Genomic DNA, 27,916 nt, shown 5'->3' on the forward strand with positions numbered 1-27,916 from the left:
CGTGCTGTCAAATTATTTCTTGCGTCATGACCTTTGCATTTCCATGTCTTCCACCCCATAACGAAAAGTCATTTATACGTCTAGATCTTTCAGTGACGCACTTTCAGAGGTGATCAAAGTTTGTGGGTAGCAAGCATAGGACAAGTTCCACAGTTTCTTGGTCTTCCAGAAGACTGACTGAGGAGGACCAATCAATTGATTGATCCTTTCTGTATACACACATAGTACAGGGGAATAACAATGGATGGGAACACAGGGCAGGAGAACTAGATTAGAAAGATAAAAGGGTAAAATTTACAAATTAAAGAGATTACATATGTATACAGTGGGTTCTCAGTGTCTACCAGAAATGTTGGTGTCAGGGACACACACACACACACACACACACACACACACACACTAGCCTCTAAAGATGCTTAAATGCCTTGATATTATGGTGCTGTATTTGCATATCATCTACACAGTCCTGCAGTGTATTTTACACCTTCTCTAGATTTCTTCTAATACCTTTTGTAGTGCTATGTAAATTGTTTATACTCTGTTGTTTGGCAGTAACATGAAAACGACTATACATATTTGGTACAACTTTCAAACTATAAATTTCAAAATTAGATTTATGGAAGGGAGGAACCATGGGAGGGGAAGCACCCAGAGAGGGGGCAGCAATCAGGATGTTAAGTGAGTGAGTGAATGAATGAATGAATGAATGAATTTAAAACTTTTAAATTGAGTACAATTTAAATATATTTTCACTCTACAGTTGGTCAAATATTTGGAGGTAAACCTAGAGACACAAAGCGACAAGTCCATAGCTAAATGGTGAGGTGAATCCTGAATCACAGTGGTTCAGTGGACTTGTTTGAAAGGATCACAGAACTCAGATGGTTTGGGGAGTGTGTGTGTGTGTGTGTGTGTGTGTGTGTGTGTGTGTGTGTGTGTGTGTGTGTGTTTGAACGTCTGTGGTTGTATGCATCTGCTTAGAGGCTTCAGGTCCATATAGATGTCTTGCTCAGTTGTTCTCCTACTTACTCTTTGCATCAAAATCTCTCTCTGACCCTGGAGCCCACCGGATTAGGTAGCTGGGGAGTGCTGGGTGTCTGCCTGTTTCAGTTTCTGCAGTGCTGGGGTGACAGAGATACACTGCTATACTCACGTGGCTTTTAAGTGAGTACTGGGGATCAGAACTTAGGTCTTCTTACTTGCATAGCAAACACGTTTCAAACTGGCCGTCTCTTTAGCCCTAGCTTCATTTATTTATTTTAATGTAGTGCCTATATTACAGACCAGATCTTATGAAGAACAACTTTGAGCAGGTTTATGTCTATCTTTTTTTTTTCTTCCTCTGTCTTTTTAATTTTTTTGTGAGCCATGTTTATTTGTTCCTCTGTTGCATTTGAATCCATCCTTGGGGAAGTTTCTAGGTTTGAGGTGTTTTATATTTGTCTTGATCACTTAATCGTGGTAACTGTCATACTAGCTCGTCTAAGGCTTTGGAAGCATCAAGAAGTCCGTATGCCAAGCTGTCCAGGAAGAGGGGCATCACGAGCATCTTTGGTCAAGCAGCCTGGGTTTCTGGTACATCTTCTTTTGCCCAAATTTTGGGCTACAGGTGGAGCTGAATTTTTAAGGCATCAAGATATAGTCAGGTATCTCTCTTTCGGTGTGAGGCAGGTGTCTTCAAGACCATGCCACAGTGTGTTGTCACTGTCTCACAAGCTGAGCAGGACTCCAAGGCGTGCACTGGCTCCTGGTTGTTTCCTAAGTGTGCTTTGCCATCAGTACACTTACCTCTCACTGAGCTTCTGGTAAGGAGTGGTTGCGGATTGCCCATTGTGCAGCTTGAACTTTCCCTGGATTGTAGGCATTGTATTTCCAATATGTGATGACCAAAAAGAAAAAAAAAATTGGATTCCTGCAGTCAACAATCAAGAATGGGTTCCAACATGCGACATTTTGACACTGTTACGTATTTTTATTTTGTTATCATTTTCGCTATTTTTCTTTTGCATCTAATACTTCCTAAAGGTGACTAAATTGTATATTACTCAGAGTACAATTATTGATAAAGCTAGCATCATTGAGGTGATTTATAAAATGATGTCTTTCAGCTAACTTAATTTCTTGTACCTTGTACCTCAGAGCTTATTAGTGTGTTTGCAGCTCTCAGGGGGGTTGGTGGGGGAGTCTTAAACCCTGTCAGCCAGAGAGCAAGAGACTGAATGCTCTCCCCCAAGGGATCTCCAGTGTTAGGAAAAGCAGCTCTCAGAGCTACACAATTGCACACTTGTTATGAACCTTGGAAATTGAAAGCCCCGTTAGGTGCTCACCATTGTTATTCTGAAGCCTTGGACAGCCTGCAATAGGGGAAGATCCAAGGGATGAACAGATCTGAGAGTCGTTATGCTCAGAAACGGTAATAGTGATTTAGGGCAGATTGTCACCAATTAAAGACCTTTTTGTTGGAAAGATGTGTCCCTCTGTGTGCTTTTTTAGACTTGGGTTTTTCCTATCATTGAAAATATTCCTTGGGAGACATGTTATAATTGGCAACTTTAATTATGCTGCACAAAGATACACTGGTGAAGGTTTTTGTTGGTTTTTTTTTTTTTTTTTTTTCTTAAATCCAATTGCTGTTTTCTCTGGTGCTTCACAATTGCTAGGGCGGTTTTAACAAGATCATTTTAAACTGTGAGGATTTTTCTCCCTTGAGACCGTAACCATTGCTAGGCACTCCTGCCCTTACTCACTAGAAACATTTGAAATATGTTAGCAGTTCTAGGATTTTGGAATAAATAAACTATGAGTATACTCTTCTTTCTTTCTTACTTTCTTTCTTTCTTTCTTTCTTTCCTTCCTTCCTTCCTTCCTTCCTTCCTTCCTTCCTTCCTTCCTTTCTTCCTTCCTTTGTTCTTTTTAATTTGACAGCCATTGTTTCCCATCAGATATTCTAGTTGGAGAAAATTATGGCCTTTTACAGGCACTTTGTAAAATATGTAAGCCTTTTAATAAAGAGCATGGAAACAGTTATTGCTGGGGTCTAATGTTGTACATGTCTAATGACTCATAAAAAAAATCCTTCAGCCCTTCACTATCTCACTGTATCCTCGTTTGTGATTTGGGGTTTGAGTAGAGGCTTTGTAGTTTATGCTTAGCTTGCATGACTTTGTGAGTATAATATATATATATATATATTATATCATAACATATATAATATATATAATATATATATACACACACACACGTGTGTGTGTGTGTGTGTGTGTGTGTGTGTGTGTGTGTAGGATTACAGAAAGGGGTTATCTGAAGGAGCGAAAAAGAATGTCTTCACAGAGTATTTTAAACTGACAGTACTTCCTCAGCTGAGTATATTTTGAAAAGACACAGGAGTAGAGTTTGTCAACCAACAAGGAGACAGTCTCAGTTCTGGACATTTCCTAGAGGGCCAGTCAAGATTACTGCTAAATATTGAATTTGTGGTTACTAAGAAAAATCTCCAATTTTTTGTAATGCATACTGGCTACCCGCTATACTGCTGTCTGAAAGCTACAGAAAATTAACCTTCTATAAATCGTAAATCGTATTAGCTCTTAATGATCAAAGCCTGCCTCCTAGTTTACTGTGACCACTCAGTGTATCAGTACTTGCAAAGTCCCTTGAATAGTGCTTAACACGTGGTATGTGTGCCATGGATGTATGTATGATGGTATTCCTGTGATGTTGTAATTGTTTTTGAATAGTGATTTTCAAGTGCATCTTTAAGCCAGATAAAGTATATGTTATGCCTCAAATTACGATAAAACCGACCATCTTAAAATAATAATACAGTTTAATTGACTGAGGGGCATTACCACTTAATAATTGGGTTTTGAAGTATTGTAATACAGTCCTCATTCGTAAAATTCAACCTTGTGTTATAAAGAACAGCGTTTGAAAATATAATAGTTTAATCAACGAAATGGACATATGTTACCCCTATGCTCTTTCCTTAACAACCAAAAAAGCATTTCCTGTGTTCTTGTTCTTTCCTGTGGGAGCATTTACGTTGGCATTGTCTGAATGCTCACCTATATGTTTAAAAGCGCATGTTCAGTTACACAAGAGGTGTGGGCATCAGTTTGGATCTTTTTCTGTCCACCTCCACCCCTCATGATGTCAATTTCATTTTTACCTACAAATGCATCTCCTGTTTGCCCCACCCTTGCTCTGAACATACTAATAATCCAAGAACGCAAGCCCCTGCCCTTTTCCCTAGTTAATGCAACAGCCTTTTAATTGCTTTGTCCCTCTCTAATCTTATTTCCATCTCATGTTCATTTACAGAGCAGCCAGCAATGAGCATCTCAGTATGATAGATACACCACAAAACTACTGTATGGGTCTCCGGGGTCCTTATGGCCTACGGCATAGAAACCAGTTCCTTATGGAGGCTGCTGTGCACTCAGCACAATGGCTCCCTCATTCTCTGCCAAACTCATGCCACATCGCCACCATCTTAGCCAACTGCACTGGCTAATTACTCCTGCACTAGGCTAAGTCTCCTAGAATTCCTTTACAGTGCCAGGTTTCCTCTTCCTCACAGATTACTTCCTCTCCCTGCAGTGGACTTCCATGAGCCAATCCGTGCTTATTTTTCAGCCTCCAGCTTTCCTCTTCCTTCCTCAGCTTTGCCTCCGTTACAACTTCTGTTTGTCATAAATCTTCCACACGCTTCCTACCCTTTCCTTCCTGCCTTGTAGCACAATAATAATATATATGCAAAATATCATATAATGTGATACGCACAATAATCTATATGTAATTGTATATCTGTACACATAAATATATGTGGGTTCATTTATTATAATAGACAATTGTTAACTGTTGATTTATCATGACATATTTCCCATAACATTCGCTTAAATATTGTCAGTTGACTTTCCTTCATCTCAGAGCTTTATGAGAGTAAGACTCATGCAGGTTGCTGTCACCATTTCACACCTAATATCCAGTGCACCCATAGTGTGCTGCAAACCTTGACGGATGGATGCTTCACTGTAACTTATCCGTTGTTTGGAGCAGTGGTGATATGGAAGGAGGGATTGTTCTCTTGGATCTGACCTTCAGCTAGAGGTAGGCAGTAATGCAGGTGTTTTTTTGTTTTTTGTTTTGTTTTGTTGTTGTTTTTTTTTTTTTGTTTTTTTTTGTTTTGTTTGTTTGTTTTTTTTTTTTTTTTTTTTTTTTTTGCTTAAGGATTTTTTTGAATGCAAGATACTAAATATAAAGTTGGTTTTTATGAGAGAAAGAAAGAATGCCTGCCTGTCTTGCTCTAATCAGGGTCCCATAGCTCAGATATCCCCATCTCGTCTGTGTTGTTTTAACCCTGCCAGGATATCCCTGAGTGTGACTTTCACTCTGGCACTTAGACGCCTTCGTCAATGGCATTCTTTGTCCCCCGTCTACATTTGGACTGGCAGCTGAGAAATTTGGCAATTCCTTACACAGTGACTAATATCAATACTTCTTTGTAGATGTAATGCCCCATAAAAATGGCAAGTCCTGTATAAACATTAAATAATTAGTTTTCATAATAACCCTATCGAGATAGAGCGTAAAACCCCGTTTCGTGCAGGAATAACTGAGTCATTGTGAGGCTACTTTATCACAGTCACAAGGTTCTACTAGAAGCCTTGGTAATTCTGAAATGCGCCACTTCCGTTTTCTAGCTCATATGCGTCACAGGCCAATAAATGCCTGCCTCATAAGTGAGGCATTTTTCAGTAGTAAATTAATTTCACTCACACTTTACATTCAAGCGTGTAAGATGCACGCAGATCCAGTAGGTTACTGACATTTTTAATGTAGAGGACATGAGTTATCCGCTTGGCTTTCTTCCTTCGATATTACGTATTTTTATGTTACCCCAGACTTTCTAATCTGCTGGGGCTTAGCTATTTAAAAGTCTATTCTTATGAATGTCCACTTTTCCCTGGAATGCGTTACAGATGTTCACTTTGGCCTAGCATGCCAAGCCAACCTATTATTTGATTTCATGAATTGGTCCCATTGTATAAGGACTCGGGGTATCCTCAGGCACAGGGCAGGGAAGCATCACAAAGTTGTCCAGGCTTCTGCAAAATGGGAATAGAGATCACACGTAAGTCTCATCTGAAAGTTGATTTTGCCTAACATGAAAAAGGTTTTAGAATTTTTTCCCCCACTACATCATAATTTGGGGGGAAAATGGCCAAGAACAACATGTCCCCAGTACTGCAGCAGAGAAGAACTCAACTGCAGGAGCATTCACATGTGTTAACTTAGCAGGCTCCTTCTGTGTTCCTTATGTAAAAGAACTGATCATCACCTGTTACTTTCATTCTGGTAGTAGCATCTCTTTTTGTTTGTAGTGATTTGCTCATCACTTCCCTAAGACTAACTGATATGAGGCATCTTCAAGCACCAGATGACTTTAGGAATACATAATTCTTAAATAAAAAGTATACCACTTTCCCAGAATGGAGATTCAGTGCTTCTGAAATCTCAGAACTTCCAGGCCTTTGAGAAAAGAGTGCTCCTTCAGCCTATCAACCCAAGTCTTAACCAAAGCAAAATGCATCATTCTAAAATAAAGTGGCATGCATTAAAACCACTTGTAGAAGATGACATAATTATGGAAGAATACCAATAGATAGATTCCATATCAACATTATAAAGTAAACATGGTTTAGGAACAATTTTTATAAACTCAATTTTTATAAACTCAAAGCTCTGCACAGATTTGATATTTGAAAGTAATGTTTTAGAAAAGAATCTCATCACATGATGTCATGATGACATGACAAGGTGGGGGCTTAAAAGGAGCATCACTGGATGGAGTATTAGTTCACAGCCTATCCCTTTCGTTCTCATACTTAGTGTCCCATCTTCTTGTGCATGTAGACTATTTAAAGCTAAAATTTGATCATTTACTTAAGGACATTTTGAGATATTTAAATCTTGTTGTCCTCTATCACTTCCCAACAAAAAGTTAGGAAAACAAAAGTTTAGATACCACTGTGCATTTCTATACAGCTCCCAAAGTATATCTATGTATTCAAAATAACCTGCAGGAAATCCTATTCAATTTCTATTTCTGGCAAGGATTTTGGTGGGGGAGGGGAGGGTTTCTGTGGCACACGCACGCGCACACACGCACACCATTAAGTACATACTCTCTAACTTGTTTTCTTCTCCGGTACGCTACACTTTTAGTTTCTTCTCATCAACACAATTTTCTATTTTCTGCATAGTTTCATTGATAAGATTCCCTTTTGGGGAGAAAAATTGATCTCATGACTGTATGTTACCTTCTTTTGTTTTCTCCCAAGATAGCCAGTTCTAATTAAAATGCCTATATTTAATTAAAATGCTTGTTATTGTACAGCCTGTTCAGTTGGGTTTTGGTTGAAATAAACCGTTGATGAGAAGTAACACATCATATGTATTCTGGATAATGAATTCTGATTCTCAGTGTGCTGTTCAAAATGGGAAGAGGCCCCTTCCAAACATGGCAGAATCTGAGGACAGAATGTTAAGAGGACAGCCATATGACTGTCAGGAGGGAAATTTCTCAGTGAACTTCTGTTCCATTGGAAGGCAGCTGAAATATTAGTTACATTATGATACTTAAGTATTTGGAATTGCAAATAGTGTTCAAACAAGACTGATAGACAAGCCACTTAGAGGAGAATTTTCTTTTGTCACTGGAGAGCTGACTGAGGCTTGGCCTTGATTCTTTAAACATTCTCCTTTTGTGAAATGAAGACAGTAATCTTACTTTATTCTGAGTTTGTTGTGAGTATTACATGAGTGGATAGTGAGAAATGGGCAAGCCGGGAGGTGTTGGCGCATGCCTCTAATCCCAGCACTTGGGAGGCAGAGGCAGGCGGATTTCTGAGTTCGAGGCCAGCCTGGTCTACAGAGTGAGTTCCAGGACAGCCAGGGCTACACAGAGAAACCCTGTCTCAAAACAAACAAACAAACAAACAAACAAAAACAAAAAAAGAAGAGAGAGAGAGAGAGAGAGAGAGAGAGAGAGAGAGAGAGAGAGAGAAATGGGCAAATACTGAGCTCCTGTGTTGCTAAGATTACCACTATATTACATTTTGCATTGGTTCGGTGACATGTTTCTCTCCCATGAGGAGTCCTAAGTTTTGAGATTCTCATTTTAAATTTTGATTTTGTCGATTTCATTTTATTATGAGATGGGTGTTTTGCCCACATGTATGTCTGTGTACCGCCTGTATAACTGATGCTACAGAGACCAAAAAAAGCCAGAAGATGGCTTTGGATCCCTGGTTAGTACCTGGTTAGAATGCACTTGTGGGAAACAAAGAGAGAAATGTGTTTTACAGGACAGGGAAGAGATAGATCGTTTTTTGTTTTCTTTTATTTTTTAAAGGAAAAAAAAAAGGGTAAGACATTAGATGTTGGGATTCTCTTTTCTTGGCCTATCAGCAAACTTCCTGGGTTTTATTTGCTCCTTATAATAAGATGGATTAGATATAACCAATCTCCTGCCTGTCCTAACATGATTTTCCTCCTTTCATAAAACTGGAAGCTTGGTGTAGTGTTCCTGAAGAGTATTCTGCAAAGACTGACCCCTCCCTACATAAGAACCTTAGTTCTTTGCTTTTTCTCTTAGCTTCTCCATGTTATGTGGATACGATTCAGATGCAGCACTGGAATGATTTGTTTTGTTTTGGTTTGATTTTCTTTTTTCAGAAAATACTGCTAGTCATTTTGTTCACTGTTTATAATTAATACAATGAATAAAGACACCTGTGGCACCGAACCTGACAACCTGAGTTTAATCTTTGGGACCCACTCGTGGAAGAGATGACCCTTACTCTTGCGTGTTTTCTCTGACCAACATACATGTGCCATGGCATATGTGTACCCACATGCATACACATAAATAAAATGAAATGTGATGAGGAAATTTAGCTAAAACTTCTCTAATGTTATTCCAAAACAGAAATAATTATAAGCTTTATTTTGCTTTAAAGGAGTTATTAGAGTTAACCACTTTTGAAAACCCAAACTTCAGAGGACTGGCTGTTGGTATGCCTTCTTTTATTTAAGAAAGTGAAACACACGGAGAGCTTACGAACTAAATGTGCATCAGCCCATATATGTAGGAGCTAAAGTTCACAGACAAGAAGAGGAAGGCCATGGCCATAACAGCAGATTTGACCTGATCAGCACCTTCTTTTTCTTTTCTTTTTTTATATATTTGTGTATTTACTTATTTGATTAATGGGTATGAGTGCTGTGTCTCTACACACACAAGATGAGGGAAATTGATCTTATTACAGTTGGTTGTGAGCCACCACGTGGTTGCTGGGAATTGAACTCAGGACCTCTTGAGTGGCAGTCAGTGCTCTTAACCACTGAGCCATCTCTCCAGCCTCGACTAGCCGTTTCTTAATTGGCATCTACTAGATATATGAATGTTGTTTGTTCATTTCAAATTATAATTTATTTTGACAATTGAGTTATTTTTAAAAATTGTATAGTAATTATGCATAGCAGGTAACCTGGATAAATGGAGAAAAAGTCAAATTTTTAAAAGATCTGTGACTTCAACTTCCTGAGGGTTTTAGGTATTTTTCTACCAAGATACTCCCAGTCATTTGAATTTAATTTTTAAATTACTTACATATGTACACAGGATTTTTAACTGGACAACTTAATTAAACTAATGTCATTTAATAATATGACATATAATATTTTCCTCCAAAGGAAAATTTCAAGACAAATATAGGTAAAAAATATTATTTTTATAGAAGAAGGAAAAGTCTTAAATTCATACTTTTATGAAACACTGCCTGCAGCCACAAGCATTACTGAATTTTTATACTTAACAGCTGCAAAAATAATTACATGAGCATTATCTAAGCAACAATCTTTAATGGATTATGCTTTATTAGTTTTCTATTAGACACTGCAAAAGCAGACCCAATCATATGATACATGGCAAGGACAGCTTGACTAATCTTAAACCTTTGATATTTTCATAAGACACTTTACTATTTGTTGGCTTCTTGGAGATATGATCCTCATTTATAAATAAGATAAAGTATGATCAAGATTGTTTTAGTTTGCACTTAGAAAAATTGTAAAGCATATTTACTTTCATTTGAAAGGTATTTTCTTTTGGGTGTTTTGGGGGTCTTAAAACATTTCAGGGGTGTTGTCCCTGATTTGTAAGATGATCCAGTATGGGGGTTTGCTGCCTGTTAAGGCCAGTTAATTTCTATAAACTTTATAGTTTGTTTATTTCACATTCTTAATGCCTAATAACAGCACAGCTTAGAAAGGGAGAAAGCATTCAAGCTCTGTTTATTTTTATAAAGACATTTTTACTTCAACAAAATGCACTTCGTGTCTGCACTATTTTAAGATTGTATAGTATTAAAGTTACCATTGCAATAGTTGGGGCCAGCCGTGGTTTCTTTTCCTCTCACTATTCCTTCCAAAGATAGTAGCATTCTTTCTAAAGATAGGAAGAAGTTGTTTCAGCATGCAGGATAAACCCAGGTTGGCATGGTTACCATGGCTTGCCCAGTTGTATGGATAGGGCTAGCACAAACAAAGGGAAGGGAAGAAGGGAGAGAAGGGAAAGTATAAACTACTGGGAGACAGTTAGTTTATTCGAGGCTAGGAGAGCAAAATTTAAGGTTGATTCTATTTTGACTGATGGTTTGTGCACGAATTTTCAGTATCCTAACTCTTCCTCCATTAAAGCATTTTTTTTTTAAAGCCACGTGGGTGAAAATGTATCCAGTGCAATACACAACTGCGGTTCTAGAATTCTATTCAGTACTTTTAAAAACAAAAAATAAACACCATTCACTCCAGATTTATGTGCTCAACTTACAAATAAACATTTTAAGTGTTCCCTTAATTTACTTTACAAAGATGGTTCACATCTTATTCCACACAGGAGGAAGGAAAATAAGTATGGGAAACTTAACCATTTATTGGACCTTGTGATGATGTCTATGTCGTCTTCCGTGCTTTGTAATTTAAAATGTAGGCTATAAATAATATATGTAAGATTACCTAGTAAACACCATGCTTGTGATTTAAGACTTGCTGATAATGATATATCAGAACCTGCTGAGATTACTGACATATTGAGGACCATTTCCCTGTATGGACTTCTTTTAGAGCACATTATTTAATTTCTCGAATTTTCTCTACAGTCACTAAATAAATAATGCCTTTTAATATAGTATACTAATAGTGTATTACTGTCCAGTTGAGATGACATGAGGCGTTTACTCCTTTAAAATTTAGGGTTTACAGTAGAAAAAAGATTAATAGTCTATTTTGTTCTAAATAAGTTTATGGATTTAATAAAATACTGGCTCTAACAAAAATAGCTTTGGACATAAATTATTGTTGTTAATTATAACCTGTGTATTCTAACTCTTTCCTGTCCACTGCCAATTAAAAAAAGACCATTGGGAAATGTGTGTGTGAAATTTTCATAGTGACTATATTTAAAATATATTGGTCATACACAGTGTTCTATAAATCTATATATCTAGTAAGTCATTTAAATATATGCTTTGAAATATCTTCATTCATATTTTTGTTTGTCTGTATGTAAGTGATATAATAATAGATAGCATTGTCTTGAAGTTTTCTGTGAGTAATGGGCTCAGTTATAGTCAGTGTATGGAAGAGGGAATTACACTTGGTACGCAGAAATTCATGCAATTCAGATGAAATGCTGACTGTGAGGGTGAAAAGCAGCAGAGCGCACATGCTTGCTGGCCTGTGAAGAACAAGAAATAATCCTCTCCGAGTGTGCTCATGGGACAAGTACCTTTTGTCAGTGGCAAATGCTGGCAGTAGATGGAAGTTCTTTAAGCTGCCCTGAGATAGCTATTAGTGCAAGTATATTCTGATAAATGTCACTATTGCTGAAGCTCAGAGATAAGGACTGCATATTTCATTATTGAGTATGATGATTTAATCTTGTCCCTACAGTTCTACGGGATGACTTCAGACAAAACCCTTCAGATGTCATGGTGGCGGTAGGTGAGCCTGCAGTAATGGAATGCCAGCCTCCTCGAGGCCATCCAGAACCCACCATCTCCTGGAAAAAGGATGGCTCACCCCTAGATGATAAAGATGAACGAATCACTGTGAGTACTGAATCCAGTGGCAGGGACCATCTGCAGGATAGCTGTGTGCATCTTTACCCAAGCACAAAAAGAGGATGTGGAAATCAGTTCTCGGAGATAAAGCGTTGCATTGACCCTCTGTTTCAATTCTTCTTTTAAAAGAAATGTGTCTCAGTTTTCCTTGTGTAGACATGGATGAAAATGTCTTTAGAAACTACCAAAGTAAGGAAATATATTGCCAAATCTAAAGTGTAAGAGTTCATACTTCTGTATGTACTTAGTTATTATGACTGCTTGAAGCCTAGACCATTTCCATGTATTTCCAGTTACCATTACTACAAAGCTCATTTATGTAAAACACTTCCAGGTCTCCTAGGTTACTTCACAGGTTTGCTGTAGCCCACTCTCCTTTTCACTTTGCTTTCCTCTTCTATGTAGTTTAGTATCGCTTCTGAAAAAAATAGAATCTCACTCTTAATTATGTAAATTATGACTATGCCGCATTACAAAATAGAAATGCCACAATTGCAGATTCGATTTTTAAATAACTGTTTTAAGTGGAGAATGTGGGATGCATTGTCTTTTTTCCAACCACAATTCCATGTGGCTTTTCCACCTATTTGTCTTATAAAGTGTCCACTAGACAGCTTAGGCCACATGCTCCCCTTGGTTCTACGGCTGTGTAGCTTTATGGTGTTGTGGTACTTCCTCTTATTTCCTCTTTTTTCATATAAGCTGATACCTTCCATTGGGAGTTGCTTGACCCGAGACAATGCTTATGTAAAGAAAAAGACTACTACTAACTTATTAAAGATATTGTAGCATACATGATCACATGCATATATGAAATGCTTACACTAGTCTTGAGCAACCAGTTAACCAACCGGCATGATAACGCAGCAGAAAGAGTAGAACAGGACCAGCTAGAGCCATGATTAGGGAAGGAAATAAAATGTGTGGGGTTTTGTTTGTTTGTTTTGCCATGTTTGTTTGTGTGTTTGTTTGTTTTCTTTTTCCTCAAAGCTGATCTAGCTTCACATGAGTATCTCGGACATGTTTGTAAGTCTAGAAACTGGACTAGGGTAATTCAGCTTTATCACCTTTTAAGAAGCACTCAGTTCACAAACTAGTGACAACTCCGTGAGACAAGTTAGCTTGAGGAAATGAAACCAAGAACACAGGGGAGTAGATGTTGAGAATAAATATTTCTCTGCTTACTGATAACTCTTCCTTTGGGTTCTGTGTATCACCAACATAGGAATATTTTAATCTTAAATCATACTCTCTATCACATTAGTGTATACGCTCTCTCGTTCCCATTCCCCTGCCTTAATACTTCAGATGCTCTCAAAGGTTATTATCTTTAACTTTCTAATGTTTCTCCTGACCGGCTACTTGTATTTAGTAGAAATTAAAGACAAAAATTCTCAGCACCTAGAATGCAACATTAGGTAAACTGTGGGGAGTACCCTGAACAAAATCAACAATATAACCGTATTATGTAGCATGTACAATATTATTTAAACAATAAATAGAGAAAGGTAGAGGTGGATTGATTAAAGGTTGCATAGGAGCATAATATTAAAAGGGTGATCAGAGAATGTTTCAATAACAATATGGCGAGAAGTGAGTAGGAAGATGTGCGGATGTTTAGGAAATGTGTATTTCGACAAACAAAGCAGTTGATTCTAGACCCTAAGGTGGTAGACAGCTGACATTTCACTAAGGAGTAAGAGAAAAAAATCAGAGTGGACTGATGAGAGTGAGCAAAGGAGAGTGTCATAGAATGTCATGTCTGGAAACAGTGAACAGCCCAGTTTGTATTACCTTACAGATATCGCAAATAATTTATGTAACCAGCTTTAGGCTCCTTTGTGGGTTCCTTTCTCTATCACCCTTCACCACACTTATTCCAACTTTTGAACTACCCAACACTAGGTGGGAGAGAAGGAAAACTAGTGGGGAAATGGTATGTCAATATCCTTTGTCTACTTCCAGTTGATTAGTGGGATCAAATTCCACGGGAGGGGGGAGGGGAGCATGTTTGATCTTCACAGTCAGGCTACTTAATGTCTTCCTCTTTACTAATGGCCACTTGACAAATCCCAACAACAACAACCACCAGCAACAGCAGACTGTGGATCAGTAAAGGCTGTACCTGTTGCTGGGCTCCAGCATTTATACACCCTTTACAGAGTCCCCAGAATTCCAAATGTCATACACTGGCAGAAACTATGTACAGCTTGCAAAATCACTCCCCTGCTAGAGCATGAGGCAAATCACAGTCAGCTGCTGGACAATGTAAAGCAGCCCTATATCCCACACCTGGGATTTTAACAGAAACATTCCTATAACTTTTCTGTATTTAAAGACCAAAATTCTCACTACAATTTTATATTTTTCTCTAGGTAAGTTTAGAAGTTGGTCATTATGAGATCAGAAGTTATGAATGATGGGCCTTCTCAAAAGTAGGTAGACTAACAGGGAGTTTTTGAAGTTATCCAGACATGAGATAATTGGTGGGTTGAACCACTCCATTAGGAGGAGGGGTAGAGAAAAGTAATTAGATCCTGAATATATTGTAAAGTATATTCAAATTTTCAACTGTGTTGGATACAGCATGTAAGAAGTGAAGAGTCAAGGCATACCTTTACAGATTGGCCTGAGAAAGTCAGAATGTGTGGGTGCCATTAACTGCAGTGCATTGATGTAGATGACTGGGGTGTGGAATATATCAGGAGCTGAGGTTTAGACATGGTAATCTTCAAATGCTCATAAAAGATCTAAGTATATATGAAATAAACAGTTGGGTATATGAGTCAGAAATTCAGACTTGAGGTTGAGGCTGGAGAATAAATTAAGTTGTGGTAAACATACAAGAACTCATTACTATGCAGTCGTGTCTTTCCCCCCCCCCTTCCCCCCTTGAGCAGATGAAAGACCTATCCTAGCTTCTCGGGCAGATATGTTGGACTATTTTGGCTTCATGTATATTGAGTGAAAACTAACATTATTAAATACCAGTATTTGAGTGAACCTCAGCTACACCATTCCTTTACCACTAGACAATCTCTCAATTAGACAACTTAGACCAGAGAACACAGCTCATGGTGCAGGACCTGAAATATGCACTACAGAACTTTACACTCCTCAACTCTGTGCCCGTGACCAGCATGTCATGTTTGATGGATGTAGGCTCAAATTGCTGACAGAAGTCACTATAGTTTCCTTAATATAAAGTTGTCTATCCTGTGAGACTCAGCAGGCATTTCATATTTCATATTCCAATGTTAGAAACTGACATCATTTAGGGCATGTGTCTAGACCGAAGGGAAAAGATACAGGGCTTAGCTCTCGAGGAGACAGGCAAGCTAACTAAAGAGCAGCAGAAACCTAGAGTGTGTAAGAAAGAAAACTAGCTGTCCAGAGTTTTAAGAAGAATCTGGACCAGTTTCAGCTGGTCAGTCAGCAAACGTGAGGATTAAGGGTTGACCAGTACTTGTAAGAACTAGTCTCAGTCAAAGATGACATGTGGCATTTGGGGTGGAGGGTATTAAAAATACTGAAACTAGGGGCTGGAGAGATGGCTCAGCAGTTAAAGTTACTCTTCCAGAGGTCCTGAGTTCAATTCTCAGCAACCACATGATACAACCATCTATAATGAGTTTTGATGCCCTCTTCTGACATGCAGGTGTACGTGCAGATAGAGTACTCATATACACTAAATAAATAAATGAATAAATAAATATTAATAAAGAAGTGTGGAAAAATATTGAAACTGGGCACAGACTAGATAGGACTCTTTACAGGTTAAAATATGGTAGATTAAAAAAAAAAACATAAAACATACCAGTTACTTTTTAAGGTTATATTTTATGTGTTTCTATATATGTGTGTTCATTTTTATAACATTTTTATAGCATTCATAGTTTAAACCTGCTGTAGTAAATTTGTTTTTTTTTTAAAGCAAAATCTTGGAATACTCTTCCCATATCATATATTGTATTAGACAATATTATGATTTCTGCCAGTCTTTAATTTATTAGAGTACCCTATTTCTTCCCAATACCCAAAGGAATGCTATCTTCTAACTGAAAACCACCAGTACTTCATTACCTACAACAGTTTAGAATCAATTTCAAAACCACTTCTCATCAGGAACCAGACAATTTAAAGTGGTAATAACCTATGACTGTGAAATGATGCCAAGATGTTAATATATAAATAATTTTTAAAAATCATTTAAATGCTGCCAAAGTGCTGATCTACAGTAGTGTTCCATATGCCAGGAAGTAGTAACATCTGAAATTTTACTACTCCCAAGACCATCTGTGCATTTTGTATAAATTATGACCATTCATTGAACTGTTAAAAAGAACTAGAAAGAAAATGCACATTTCTACACCTAGAGAAATGAATAGGCTGAAAATCAGCAGTTTGGTTTCAAAAATCTCTGTTCTCATTTAGATCGTACTTGTTTTTGTTTTGTTGACTTCCTTTGGGCAAAAGTAAATAGAATGACCAAAGGCAAAAGCCAACAAACGAACGAACAAACAAAGAAGAAAGAAAGAAGGAAAGACGAATTTAGATTCTCAGTAGAATGTGTGGCTGTATTTCCCATTATTTTTTTCAAAACCTGAGCGACATTCCTAGAAGATGTTGGTTATGCCTATTTTATATGGTTCTTCTTTCCTAAGCTTTGTATTCAAACGATTGTTTTTATTTCCCTTATTAATGGGCTCTGCCCAATGTTGAGAACTGACAGTCAGGAGATGAAAGTACATAGTATACCTATGAAAGGCCATTGAAGATAGCATGGCTATTGCTACAGTTCAGGTCCCAGGAATTCCTAGAGTTCTTTAATGTGGTGGCATGTCTTTGTGGAAAATTTAAAGTACACATCTTCCAGCTGTGAGAACAAAGACACACCCCACAGAAAGGAAAAATATGTAGTTGAATTGTAGCTGCACCTGTATTTTGGCTATTCTTTAGTCATTCCTTTTCGCAATGACCTAGATTCTGAGCCAAAGTTTAGATCTGTGATGCTCAGAAACCACAGGTATATAAATTACATTTTCCTACCCTCCTACATGACATGAGAAGCTTTTCACACTCTTTTGGCATGTATTCCTTAGAATAAAAGCGGCCTCACATGGTGTTTGTCACAAGTACTCTTTCTTTTTTCTTTTTTTTTTTTTTAGACACTAGTACTTAAAGTAAGAGACACAGAAGTCGTTTAGTTGTCAGACTAGATAAAATTGACTTGCTTCATGTCTTGAAAGTTAGTAATAACTGTTATGGTGTATAAAATATTAAAATAAACCTCATAAAATGATATTTTTATTTCACTGCATTTTGCAAATATTATGTTAAGTTCAAGATATTTTAAAATTTATCAAAAGGGAAAAAGAAAACCAAACTAATGCCAAATATCAAAGCAATAATTTTGTGTTCACGAAGACAAATGAATTACTTTTGAATCAAAGAGAAGTTAAGTTTAAAATTGTTATTGCAAATATTGTTCTAGATTATAAAAGAACTCAACAATTCACTAAGTTGGTCACGTACAAGATTAATTGCAATAAATGATGACATGTAGTTCATAAATTGCCCCAGAGACATACTGCTATAATTTAGGATTTTTGAATGAATGGCTAGTGAACATTGAAGACAAGGGGGAAAGACAATTGCAACTAAACATTACCAAATGTAGTGATCTTCTTTGAAAGTTTTTCACAGACTGTATGATGGCTGACTTTGGTGGCTTTAGTATTCTGTGTACAAGTTCTCTGTGAGTCAATACTATTTCTTTAATGTTTGTAGAGTATAGGAGGTTCCACACAATTATACAAGGGCCCTGACATCACTTTCCCAACCTACTGTCTCTTAATGAAATAATTGACATCCTAGTGGTCATGGTAGGAATTGCAGGCAAAGCATTTAAATGATTGTTTTGTTTTTTCATCAAGATTCCTTGTGGTCTTGATTTGTATGAGAACCAATGTTTTATAAACTAAGATATTAAAGTGTTGTATAGAACCTATGGGGTGCTTAATATAACAAGGACAAGTATAGACAACCATCCATGCCTGTGAGTCCCAAATACTTAGACTTAACTAGCCATACATCAGACATTAAAGTGGGTTCTATGCAAATATTTGGTGATCTCACATTCATAACAAGGATACTTATGGATGGATTGTGATTTCTGCAGTTTGTCCTGGCCACAATATACCATAACACTATTAAAAGAAATTATATAATTTAACCTAAAGCCTGTGCTGTCTGACACTGCTCCCGGAGAGAAGTGAATGTCTATTTATCCCAGATAAAAACTGTTGACAGACCAATGTAAGGATACCACTAAAGTTCAACTTAGTGAACCACTGAATTTTGTTATAGTTAATCACAGGAGTGTGAGTGAGGGGTTATTTACAGGAATATAAATGATTCAAAGACAGTTACACCTCCATATGGTTGACAGCTCACAAAAGCTGTAACTCTGAAACTTAATGAACAGCTTACAGGCAGTACAATGGGTTTAAGAGTATCTTTTGCAGACAGCTTAGTTGGTCTGAGCCTCTTCCAGTTAGTTTGGGTGATATGAGCCTCTTCTAAATATCTTGGGTTGTCTGTGAGTGTCTCTCAACCATCTTTATTGCTTAAATATACTTGGAGAGGAAGGTAAATGGTGAATCTGATCAGTTTCAGGAACTTCCTGGAGCCTTTGAGTGGTTTACTTCCCAAGATTAATGAGCTTGCCTGCATGATGGAATGTGCCTTATTGACCTCTCCAAAATGGAGAAAATTGGTATAAAACATCAAGAGAATGCAACAGGACAGGAAGTTTATGCTGATTTATCATAAAAAATAATATTTTTGCATGTATTTATGAAATAGATCTAATAGTCAATATTAGAAACTAAGAGTTGATGTAAGTTAATAAATTAATATTAACAGGAAAAATAGTGATAAATGATCAAAAGCTCACCAAATAAATGTAAAGTCAATATTTATTGACTGTTAAAAGTTACCATCTAAAGAATTGTATTCAGTTCTCTGTCTCAATGTACTATGCAATGAATTTTAAAACACGTCTTTTCTGAACAAGTTCCAAACAACTGTTTACAAGTTTAGACTTGTGGAAACATCAACAATTTAGTAACTATCATGAAATTACAACTTACTCCATAGTAGATTATTTATATGCTCTCATTTTATCTACTCGATCATACAAAGAGTAAGCTCTCTTCATTCCAGTTGGAAAAAGTTATTTCTCACTTCACGTTCTTAGGAAACAACAAGACGATGGTTAAAAGCTTAGCCATGCAGCTATTACAATCCAGGCTGTGTTCAAAGCACTCTGTATTAATGGGTTTAATGATAGCAGCAACCCCGTCAAGTATATATTAAGCCTTATAGCTAAGGCAGTGGCTACCTCCTAGTTGATTGGAAGTGGAGCTAGGGAGCAGCTATCAGGTAGCTATGGTTTGTTCATCGATAATGTTTTTGTAGAGCCCTGTAGATTGTGCTATGTGAATGATCTGGTATCATAGTGTAACATTGACTTTTATCTACAAGTGTCTTTTTATTTTAGTTATTTTCATACGTGTACATGTGTTTATTTGTTTCTCTGTATATATATGTGAAAGTATACATGCATGTGGAGGACACATATAAAGGTCCTTTATGTTCTGCTGTCACTATGATTCTTGAGGAGGGGGTCTCTCACTCTCATCTGGCGTTCACAGATGATGTTGGTCTAACTAGCCAGCGAGGCCCAGGGTCTACCTGTTCTACCTCCTGGCTGTTGGAATTCAAGGCACACATTGGCACACACAACAATATTTTGAAAGTGTTTAAGATGTTATGCTTTTTCTCAGACTACCCTAGTTACAGTCAAGAATTAAGCTCCTATTAGCTCTAAAAGCGGATTCTGTAATGTTAAAGAGATTGATAAATTTTCAAAAGCTTAAGACTTTCATAATACATTATTATCAGCTGAGTTCAACCAAAGATTAGGACTCCTATTTATGTGTTTGTTTGTTTGTTTGTTTGGATGAAATTTTGAAATATGTGCAAAAAGAATCCCACCTTATCAATTCATTTTAACATGAGTGTGTTTGTGGAGATTCCTAACGTTTTACCTTAGACATCAGCATTTGCTCAGGACTCTCCTGGTATGTAACAGTGAAAATCCTACCCTTGGAAACCTGTCAGATCTAAGAAAACAATATCAGGCCACCCTAATCCAAGATGGCTGGAGGGAATTGTTTTATGCATCATCAGAATCAACATCACAAAGTGGGGAAAAAATGACTAAAGACAAATAGAAGGCCTTATCTGTTGTATTTCTTCCACGAGCAAGATTAAGACTTGAAAGTATAGCTAATGCAGCCATGAGCAAATTCGGTTATTGGTTCAAACACTTCTTTAGCACTTCCCATCCCGTGCTAAAGAAGCAGAATTGTTGGGTGAGACGTGTCGCAGCTTTTTCCAGCCCCGTTCTGCATCCTGGATGTCTTTGAGGGTTTCTTTGATTTTTCCGTGTTGGTGTGATATTTGGGTAAAAAGCAGATGACTCACATCCCATCCAAATCCCCAGCGTCCTCCAGATCCTTCACAGACTTGGCATCCCGCCCGCTCCTTGCCAATGGCTTCCTCTCCTCTAATTCCCATATGTCTCTTTCCTGAGCCATCTGCTCCTCCTCCCTTCCTTCAGTCAGTATTCTCCTCTGTTCTTTAGTTTCTTCATTGTTCAATGTCCGTGGCTTCCTGTCCCCCACTTCTCTTCTAGAGGAAATCATTGGCTGTACCACCACAGCTGATGATGTAGAGCCCCACTTCCCTGAGCAGCTGAATTTGTGTTCCTGTAAAATAAATATGTAGTGCTATAACAGAAAGGTCAAAGGAAGCTGGGGTGGCAAGCCAAGAATAGATGTCTTCCTGTCCATCTTACATGTAGTTAATGCACACTGTGTGCATTATTTTTTTAAAAAAATAAATTTTACTCATGACTTAAGCATGAGGAAAATCAATATATGTGATAGGATTATACAAATTGATTAAAAATAAATTTGTGTCCAATCTAGTCGCTTAGTTTTCAAATTTTATAATAACATTGCATCAGCAGAATAAAGCAGATGTGTAAGCATCATAAGACCAAATTATAAATCCCAGGATTCAACACTTACACTTGTGAGCCTATGGAAGTTATTTATCTGCATAAATGTCTTTTTCTTCTTGCATCTGTCAAATGAATTATCTAATATTACATATATTAGTTCCTGATAGCAGGAATGCTCTCTGGATACATGCTTAGGTATTCTGAATATTCTGGAATATTTTGGTATTATAGGCCTGAAAGGACTCTAAAGATAGTTAATTGGGAAAGGAACATGAAGAACTTTGGTACTGTATCAACTGTAATTCCATGAATATTTAATAAGGTCATACTGTCAATGGATGTAGAAGACATCTTGTCTTGCATGGCCTTTGCCAATATTTGTATCTACACCCAATTCACACCTGTGAGAACGTTCATTTCCACAGACTCATCCTGAATACGCACAGTAAATGTGATGAGTGAGTAAGAAGTTTCCACTAATTCTGGGATGAGGAAACTGGTGCTAGTCCCTTTGTCCAGCTGAGTTCTGAAATGCAAGCATCAGCTGTGGCTCTCACAGGGAAATAAGCCGAAAATGCCTTAGGCAGCCACTGTGCAGACTGAATCATGAATCAACTTTTTTCCCACGCATCCAGAACACTGCTACTTAGATTCCATCCTTGGGGAAGTTGAGAAATTTTATGATTCAGAAGTGGAAGGCTGATTGAGAAATGATGGTTTATGTTCTCAGGGAGCATTGTAAGCCTTTCACAAGCGTTCAGATCTACATGATTACAGATAGATGCATCAAATACAACACCGAATTTGAATACAAAGAAAGCCCCGTGTTTCTGATCTGCTTGTGAACCCAAACCTTTCAAAAGGATTGCAGTAAACTGAGACGTCCTCGATTCCAGTACATATGCTAGGGTAGATGGCAGGAAGATAGTCTAATGAGGATTTGGCAACGGTTTGTATTGAAAATTTTGATTACCAAGCTTCTTGTTGATTTCTGAAAGTCTTCACTTCTGGTTACTTTATCTGCCTGGAATGTCCTGACCTCTTCACCCTCTTTTTATTTTAAGTAATTTTTCACATCCCAACTTAAATTTTTAAGTTTAATTTTTGTCTGTGTTTATGTACGTGCATGGTGCATGTATGGTCTCTGTCTGTCTCTCTCTGTCTGTCTCTCTCTCTCTCTCTCTCTCTCTCTCTCTGTGTGTGTGTGGCTTGCACACTTTGTTTTTTTGTTTTAGGTAGTGGACACATATTTCCATGGAGCAGACTTGGAGGTTAGAGCGCAACCTCGGTTTCAGTCTTCACCTTCCTCGTTTGGCAGAGGGTCTCATAGTTCTTACCAGTGCATTGCACACCAGCTGGCAACAGTTCTGGCCGGTTTTCTTTCTCTCTTAGCACAGAAATACCGAGATGAGAGGTTTGAGCCCTGGCATCTGGGTGTCATTTGGGTTCTAGCTTGAACTCTGGTCACCAGGCTTGTGCTGCAAGCTTTAAGTGCTGAGCCATCTCCATAACCTCTTGATTCTAAATTTTGATGAAGTTTCTTCAGAGGACTCTTCTCTATTATCCTTCCTGAAATACACACTAGGCCTTTTTCAGATCTTTCCTCCTTTTTTGAAGTATTCTTCTTAGATCTGTTGCAAATCCTGATTTCTATTTTACTTGTTTCTTGTATTTGAAGCATCTTCAGTGTTCCTGTGTCTGTCTTTTGGTAGGAGCTTGGAACGGTTAGCTTTCATTGACAGCTTAGTGGGATTGATTATTTTTCCATTACAAAAATGCATTGATTACAATGGCTCTGATTTGATAAAAAAACAATGTGTTTGAACCTACTTGCAGTGATGTAAAATCCATAATTTAACAACTACAGTTTCTTTTGTACTAACGGAAATAATGGTATATTCCCTGCCCATTTATTATGTTCCTTCTGTGAATCAGATCATGCTAGTATCCCCAGACTGTTGTAGTTCTCTGGTATTGTCCTTACCTAGCATACATATGACTCTAGAATAAATCCTTAATAGAAAGAACAGGAGGAGAGGAGGAGAGAGGAGGGGAGGGGAGGGGAGGGGAGGGGAGGGGAGGGGAGAGGAGAGAGGGGAGGGGAGGGGAGGGGAGAGGAGAGGAGAGAGGGGAGAGGAGAGGAGAGGAGAGGAGAGGAGAGGAGAGGAGAGGAGAGGAGAGGAGAGGAGAGGCTGGCAAACTAGTGAGGAAGTGGGGAAAAGAGAAAGGAGGAGAGCCTAGGAAAGGGGAGAGGCCACGGGTGGGGGAGGGTAAGGAAAGTAGCAGAAGAAGGAAAAGGTGGGGAATGGGTGGGGAGAGAGGAAGGGAGTTGGAAGAGTTTTAAGATGGATGAGAACACTCATTCTAAGTTATTATACATCAAGTTGTCTTGATTTTCAGTTCCTGTTCATTTGTACCAATAAGTGATGACAGGCTGGAGATGTTGCTTACTTGATAGATTACTTACCCAGCATGCGGGAGGCCATGGATTTGATCTCAAGGACCATATGAACAAGGTCTGGTGTATCGTGGAAGTAATGCTAGTACTGGAGAAATGCAAGTGGGAAGACCAGCAGTCCAAGGCTGTCATTCATTTGTGACTTCAAGATCAGCCAGAGAATGTGAGAACTTGTGAGAGATCAGAGGAGTTTAACTTAATGAATAAACAACTTATGGAATAAGTCACTTAGAAGGATCAAAAAAAGAAACAAACACTTGTGAAATCATAGAATATCCTGGTCCACAGGTTCATAAATTATATCAAATTTATGTCTTGTATAACATATAACTTTGGTAGCCTTAATATTGTACAGTCTGTCTGCTCATTCTTGTCCAGGTCATTTGACATACCAAGTTATCATTCCTTGGATAATCCTTAGAGATCACTGTGCACTGACTCAAGAGCCACAGAGGCAAGGCAAGTCCAGTTGCAGAGTTAAAGTGACAGAAGCCAGACTGGAGACAATGTATTTCTAGGATAGTAAGTAAATCTTTTAGCAGTTTGGAAAATGATATGTAGTTGTCATGGATACTGTGAGTAATGTGTTAAAATCCCATGTATATAAATGACCTCACTATAAAAGCATAAAGGAAGAGGAGGTATAAGATAGGGGGTTCCAGGGAGGGGAAATGGGGAAGGGGGATGACATCTGTACTGTATATAAATAGAATATCCAATTAATAATAATTAATAATAATAATAATAATAATAATAATAATAAAATATATAATGGTTCTATGGCACACAGCCACAGCATTGAGTCTGTCTCCTAAGGGATGTAAATTGAAGTCATTTTTTGAAGGCTAGAATTGAACAGCTTAGTATGATTTTGGTCATAGTCCCTGGAAACAACCCCCCCCCCCACCATTGTGTGTATACTATTCTCAAAATCTGTCTCTTTTCACACAAACAAACCTGAACCATTACTTCCATGCCTAAGACACTGTGAGCACAGGATTTCACTAACCTTCCACTATTTCAGCATGGCCAATGAAGATCTTCATGGTTCCACACTTGACTACTTTACTGAGTTGTCTGACATCTCCTAGCCCATAATTCCCTATGAGATACTATTTATTTGCTAAAAGTATTTGAATTAGTAGTTACGTATCTCCAAATGTCATGGCGCATCTGCCCAAATTTGACTCTCTGGTCATTTTATTCTCATATTTGAAATCGTAAAACAGATGCAACCTCTTACACAGATCTCTTCTGCAAATCCTTCCAACTGGAAGAACAGACACTTCTGAGTGTCTGCTTACTTCTTCACCCCTGTGCTACTGAACAACTACAAGGTTCTGGAAACCAGAAATGGCATCTTTTGTTTCTATCTATCTAATCTCTGAATAAATCCGAAGTGAATAAAAATAAATAAATAAATGACCTCACATATGCGATCAGCCTATATAATCCCATGCATTCTGGATATGGCAATCCATTAATTAATACTTTGTCCTTTTAGTATTCTCTTGTCTCCTGACAACATTCTACCCTTCAGGCTATTTCCTTTTTTTTTTTCCAAACTGGCTTCTATTAAACCAGTTTTTCTATTATTTTTTTTTCTCAGAATGCCAGGCCGCCCCACGTGTTATATCCAGACTGTCAGACAGCACAAGAGGGCTGCCTTGCTGATGACCTAAGTCTCATCACCCTGTGCCTCTAATTAGTATCCTCAATCCTCCAGCCAAAGTGGTTCCCTCACAAAGGAGAAAGGCTACCAGACAGTCTTCTAATCTCCCCTCAAACATGAGCCATCATAATTCAAACTAATTATCAGTGAGCTACCCCTATCTCCATTACTACAGAGGTGCAGGAGAAGCCCAGGCTGCCAAAGGGTATTTTCTGCTGCAGGCTCTTGAGGTTAGCCTGCTGCAGGGGTAACAGAAATCAGAAACACAAATGCTCTTGTCCTGATTTCTGCTTGCAGTGCATGTACGCTTACTCCTCCGGTTTCGGTGTCTTCAGTTCTATGCACTTTGATATATTTGATCAGCCCAGGAAATTTCTCCAAATTGCCATGGACTAGTGGAATTTCACTGGAGTCTGGGAGCACTTTGTTGAATTATAGGTTGAAGTCTTTTTTGCCAGATTAAAGACACAATCTTTTGTGGGTTCAAGGATGGGGTTCTAACCCGTTTATTTTATTTTTTTTTCAATGTTCTATTAATCTCAAATGAAGTGTTTCTCAGGAAAAAAAATCGAGCTTCAAGTTTACTTGAAAGAATTGCCTATAAGTCTTATCTTTGAGTTGACAAAGCTCACTGGTATCAGCATGGGCTTGGGAAAGCCTTTGTGTTTAGACAGTTTGCTTTGCAAGTCAGGTATCTCTGATTGTGCATGATGGCCAGGTGGCATTTGGTTTCTTTCTGTTTACCTCAAACAAAATGAATTGTAACCTTCTTTTCTAAGTAGTACATTCCGAAGTTCACTGATTGTACAAGGCCTTCTTTCTTTAAAAGAGGCCCCAAATGCAGAAATCAAAGAAACATTTGAAGCCATTCAAGTTTAATTTACTTTTCATCTGAACCTTTTAAAGGGACCTGGGATTTCCTTTTCATTATTTATGCTTGGCCAAAGTTAACTTTATTTCTCTGCGGTGTCCACACAGAACAATTCCCCCTCAAGAATAATTTCAGTTTTCATTCCTAGGCCAAAGTCCCCAATGCTGATTGTGCTTTTTTCTTTGTTTCAAGGGCCAGATGCTTCAACCAAACAGCGATTGGTAACATCTGACCTCTTCAGTTTTTATCTCCTTAAAAACCAAAGAATTTGATAATATGATAAATCATACACTTGTAAACTAATCTGGTGTACATTAACAGAATTACTACCAGATGGTACAGGATTTCTCTTCCTAAATCTTAAAAATGTAGGTGCTCATGAAGCTTAGAAGGGTGACCGTGTTTGAAACAGGCTCAGGTTAAGATCCACTCCTATGGAAAACTCTCAAGAGCTGTTGAGCTCAATTTATAGAAAATTGGTTGAAAATAATGGAAATTCATCTCCTTGAGAGGATAAAGGAATCCATTTCTTAAGCTGCCTTTTACACACTCTTCTGTCATCTAGATACATCACACCACTCTACAGAACCCTGCATCATGCTTGCAAAGATCCTCTCAGGTTTGCCCATATTCATTACAGAAGCCTATAAATACTCTCCCTAAACTTGCAAGCATGCTACAATAAACTCGTGTTTACCTGAGAGCAAAAGAGCCATTCTCTCTGCATAGTAACTAATGTGGGATGTTTCCCTACCTCCACACCCTGCAAACAACACAGACCAGAATATGTGCTGTAAATATGCACATCTATTCTCATGACAACTTGAAGGATTAAAGGCAATTAGGCTGGATTTCCCTATCACGCATGCTTAAGTCTGTCATGTGCTGAAAGGGGGACCCTGAGTCTAACACCCTGGCAAAGCCCTGGGATCACACTGATTTTGTTCGGCTAGTCTTTGGAGCTCAGTGTATCCGTACATTTGCATGGTATTGAATATATGTACCTTATGTCATGGGAAGCCAAGAAAATATAAGTTCCTCATCTCTATTCCAAAGAACGCCCACTAGAGAAGCTTTGTTTTGTGCATATGAAGAATGGGGTCCAGGGCACTTATGGAATGATCTGAAACAAATTTTTTTATATTCCCTGATTGTTAGTTGCCTCATCCAAAAAAAAACCAGGAGAATGTGTCTTCAATCTGAGTATGTTGTAAAACGAACGATAAAGCCTGCGGCAATGGGCTATACCACAGGTGTTAAGGTGTCTTAATTATGATGAACACAGATTGCTACATGAAACTATTAGAATATTGATTAAACTTGCCCCAGACTTGGTGAAGAAAGTTTCATGTGCTTACTTGCCTACACAAAGCCACTTTGCAAGGCGTTTTGCACATAAGACAGTATTTTGGTTTTGTTCTTCAGATGTCATTTAAAATTCCTCGACACACATCAGAGAATTAACATGCATTTGTATGGGAAAGTGATCAGAATTGGAATTTGTCTTCCATGATGTAGCATAAGAGTCTGTCACAATCTTGAATTCTAGGCTATTAAACAGTGTCTGAAGAGATGACAGCAGACATCATGAAAAGCCTGTGCATGGCAGTTGCTATGGTAAACTACAGATAGT

The 27,916-nt window shown here is 38.0% G+C and overlaps 1 protein-coding gene across 3 annotated transcripts in view; it reads left to right on the plus strand.

Annotated features, from left to right (window-relative positions):
• The window catches only part of Robo1 (roundabout guidance receptor 1), a 305,991-nt gene that overhangs the window by 152,776 nt on the left and 125,299 nt on the right, over positions 1–27,916 (plus strand). For all 3 annotated transcript variants that reach the window (XM_076943072.1, XM_076943071.1, XM_076943073.1), the window contains exon 2: positions 12,019–12,176. In XM_076943072.1, coding sequence (XP_076799187.1) covers positions 12,019–12,176 — 158 coding nt within the window. The remainder of the gene's footprint in view (positions 1–12,018; positions 12,177–27,916) is intronic.

Source organism: Arvicanthis niloticus, chromosome 12 (genome assembly GCF_011762505.2).
Source record: "Arvicanthis niloticus isolate mArvNil1 chromosome 12, mArvNil1.pat.X, whole genome shotgun sequence".
Taxonomy (NCBI): Eukaryota; Metazoa; Chordata; class Mammalia; order Rodentia; family Muridae; genus Arvicanthis; species Arvicanthis niloticus.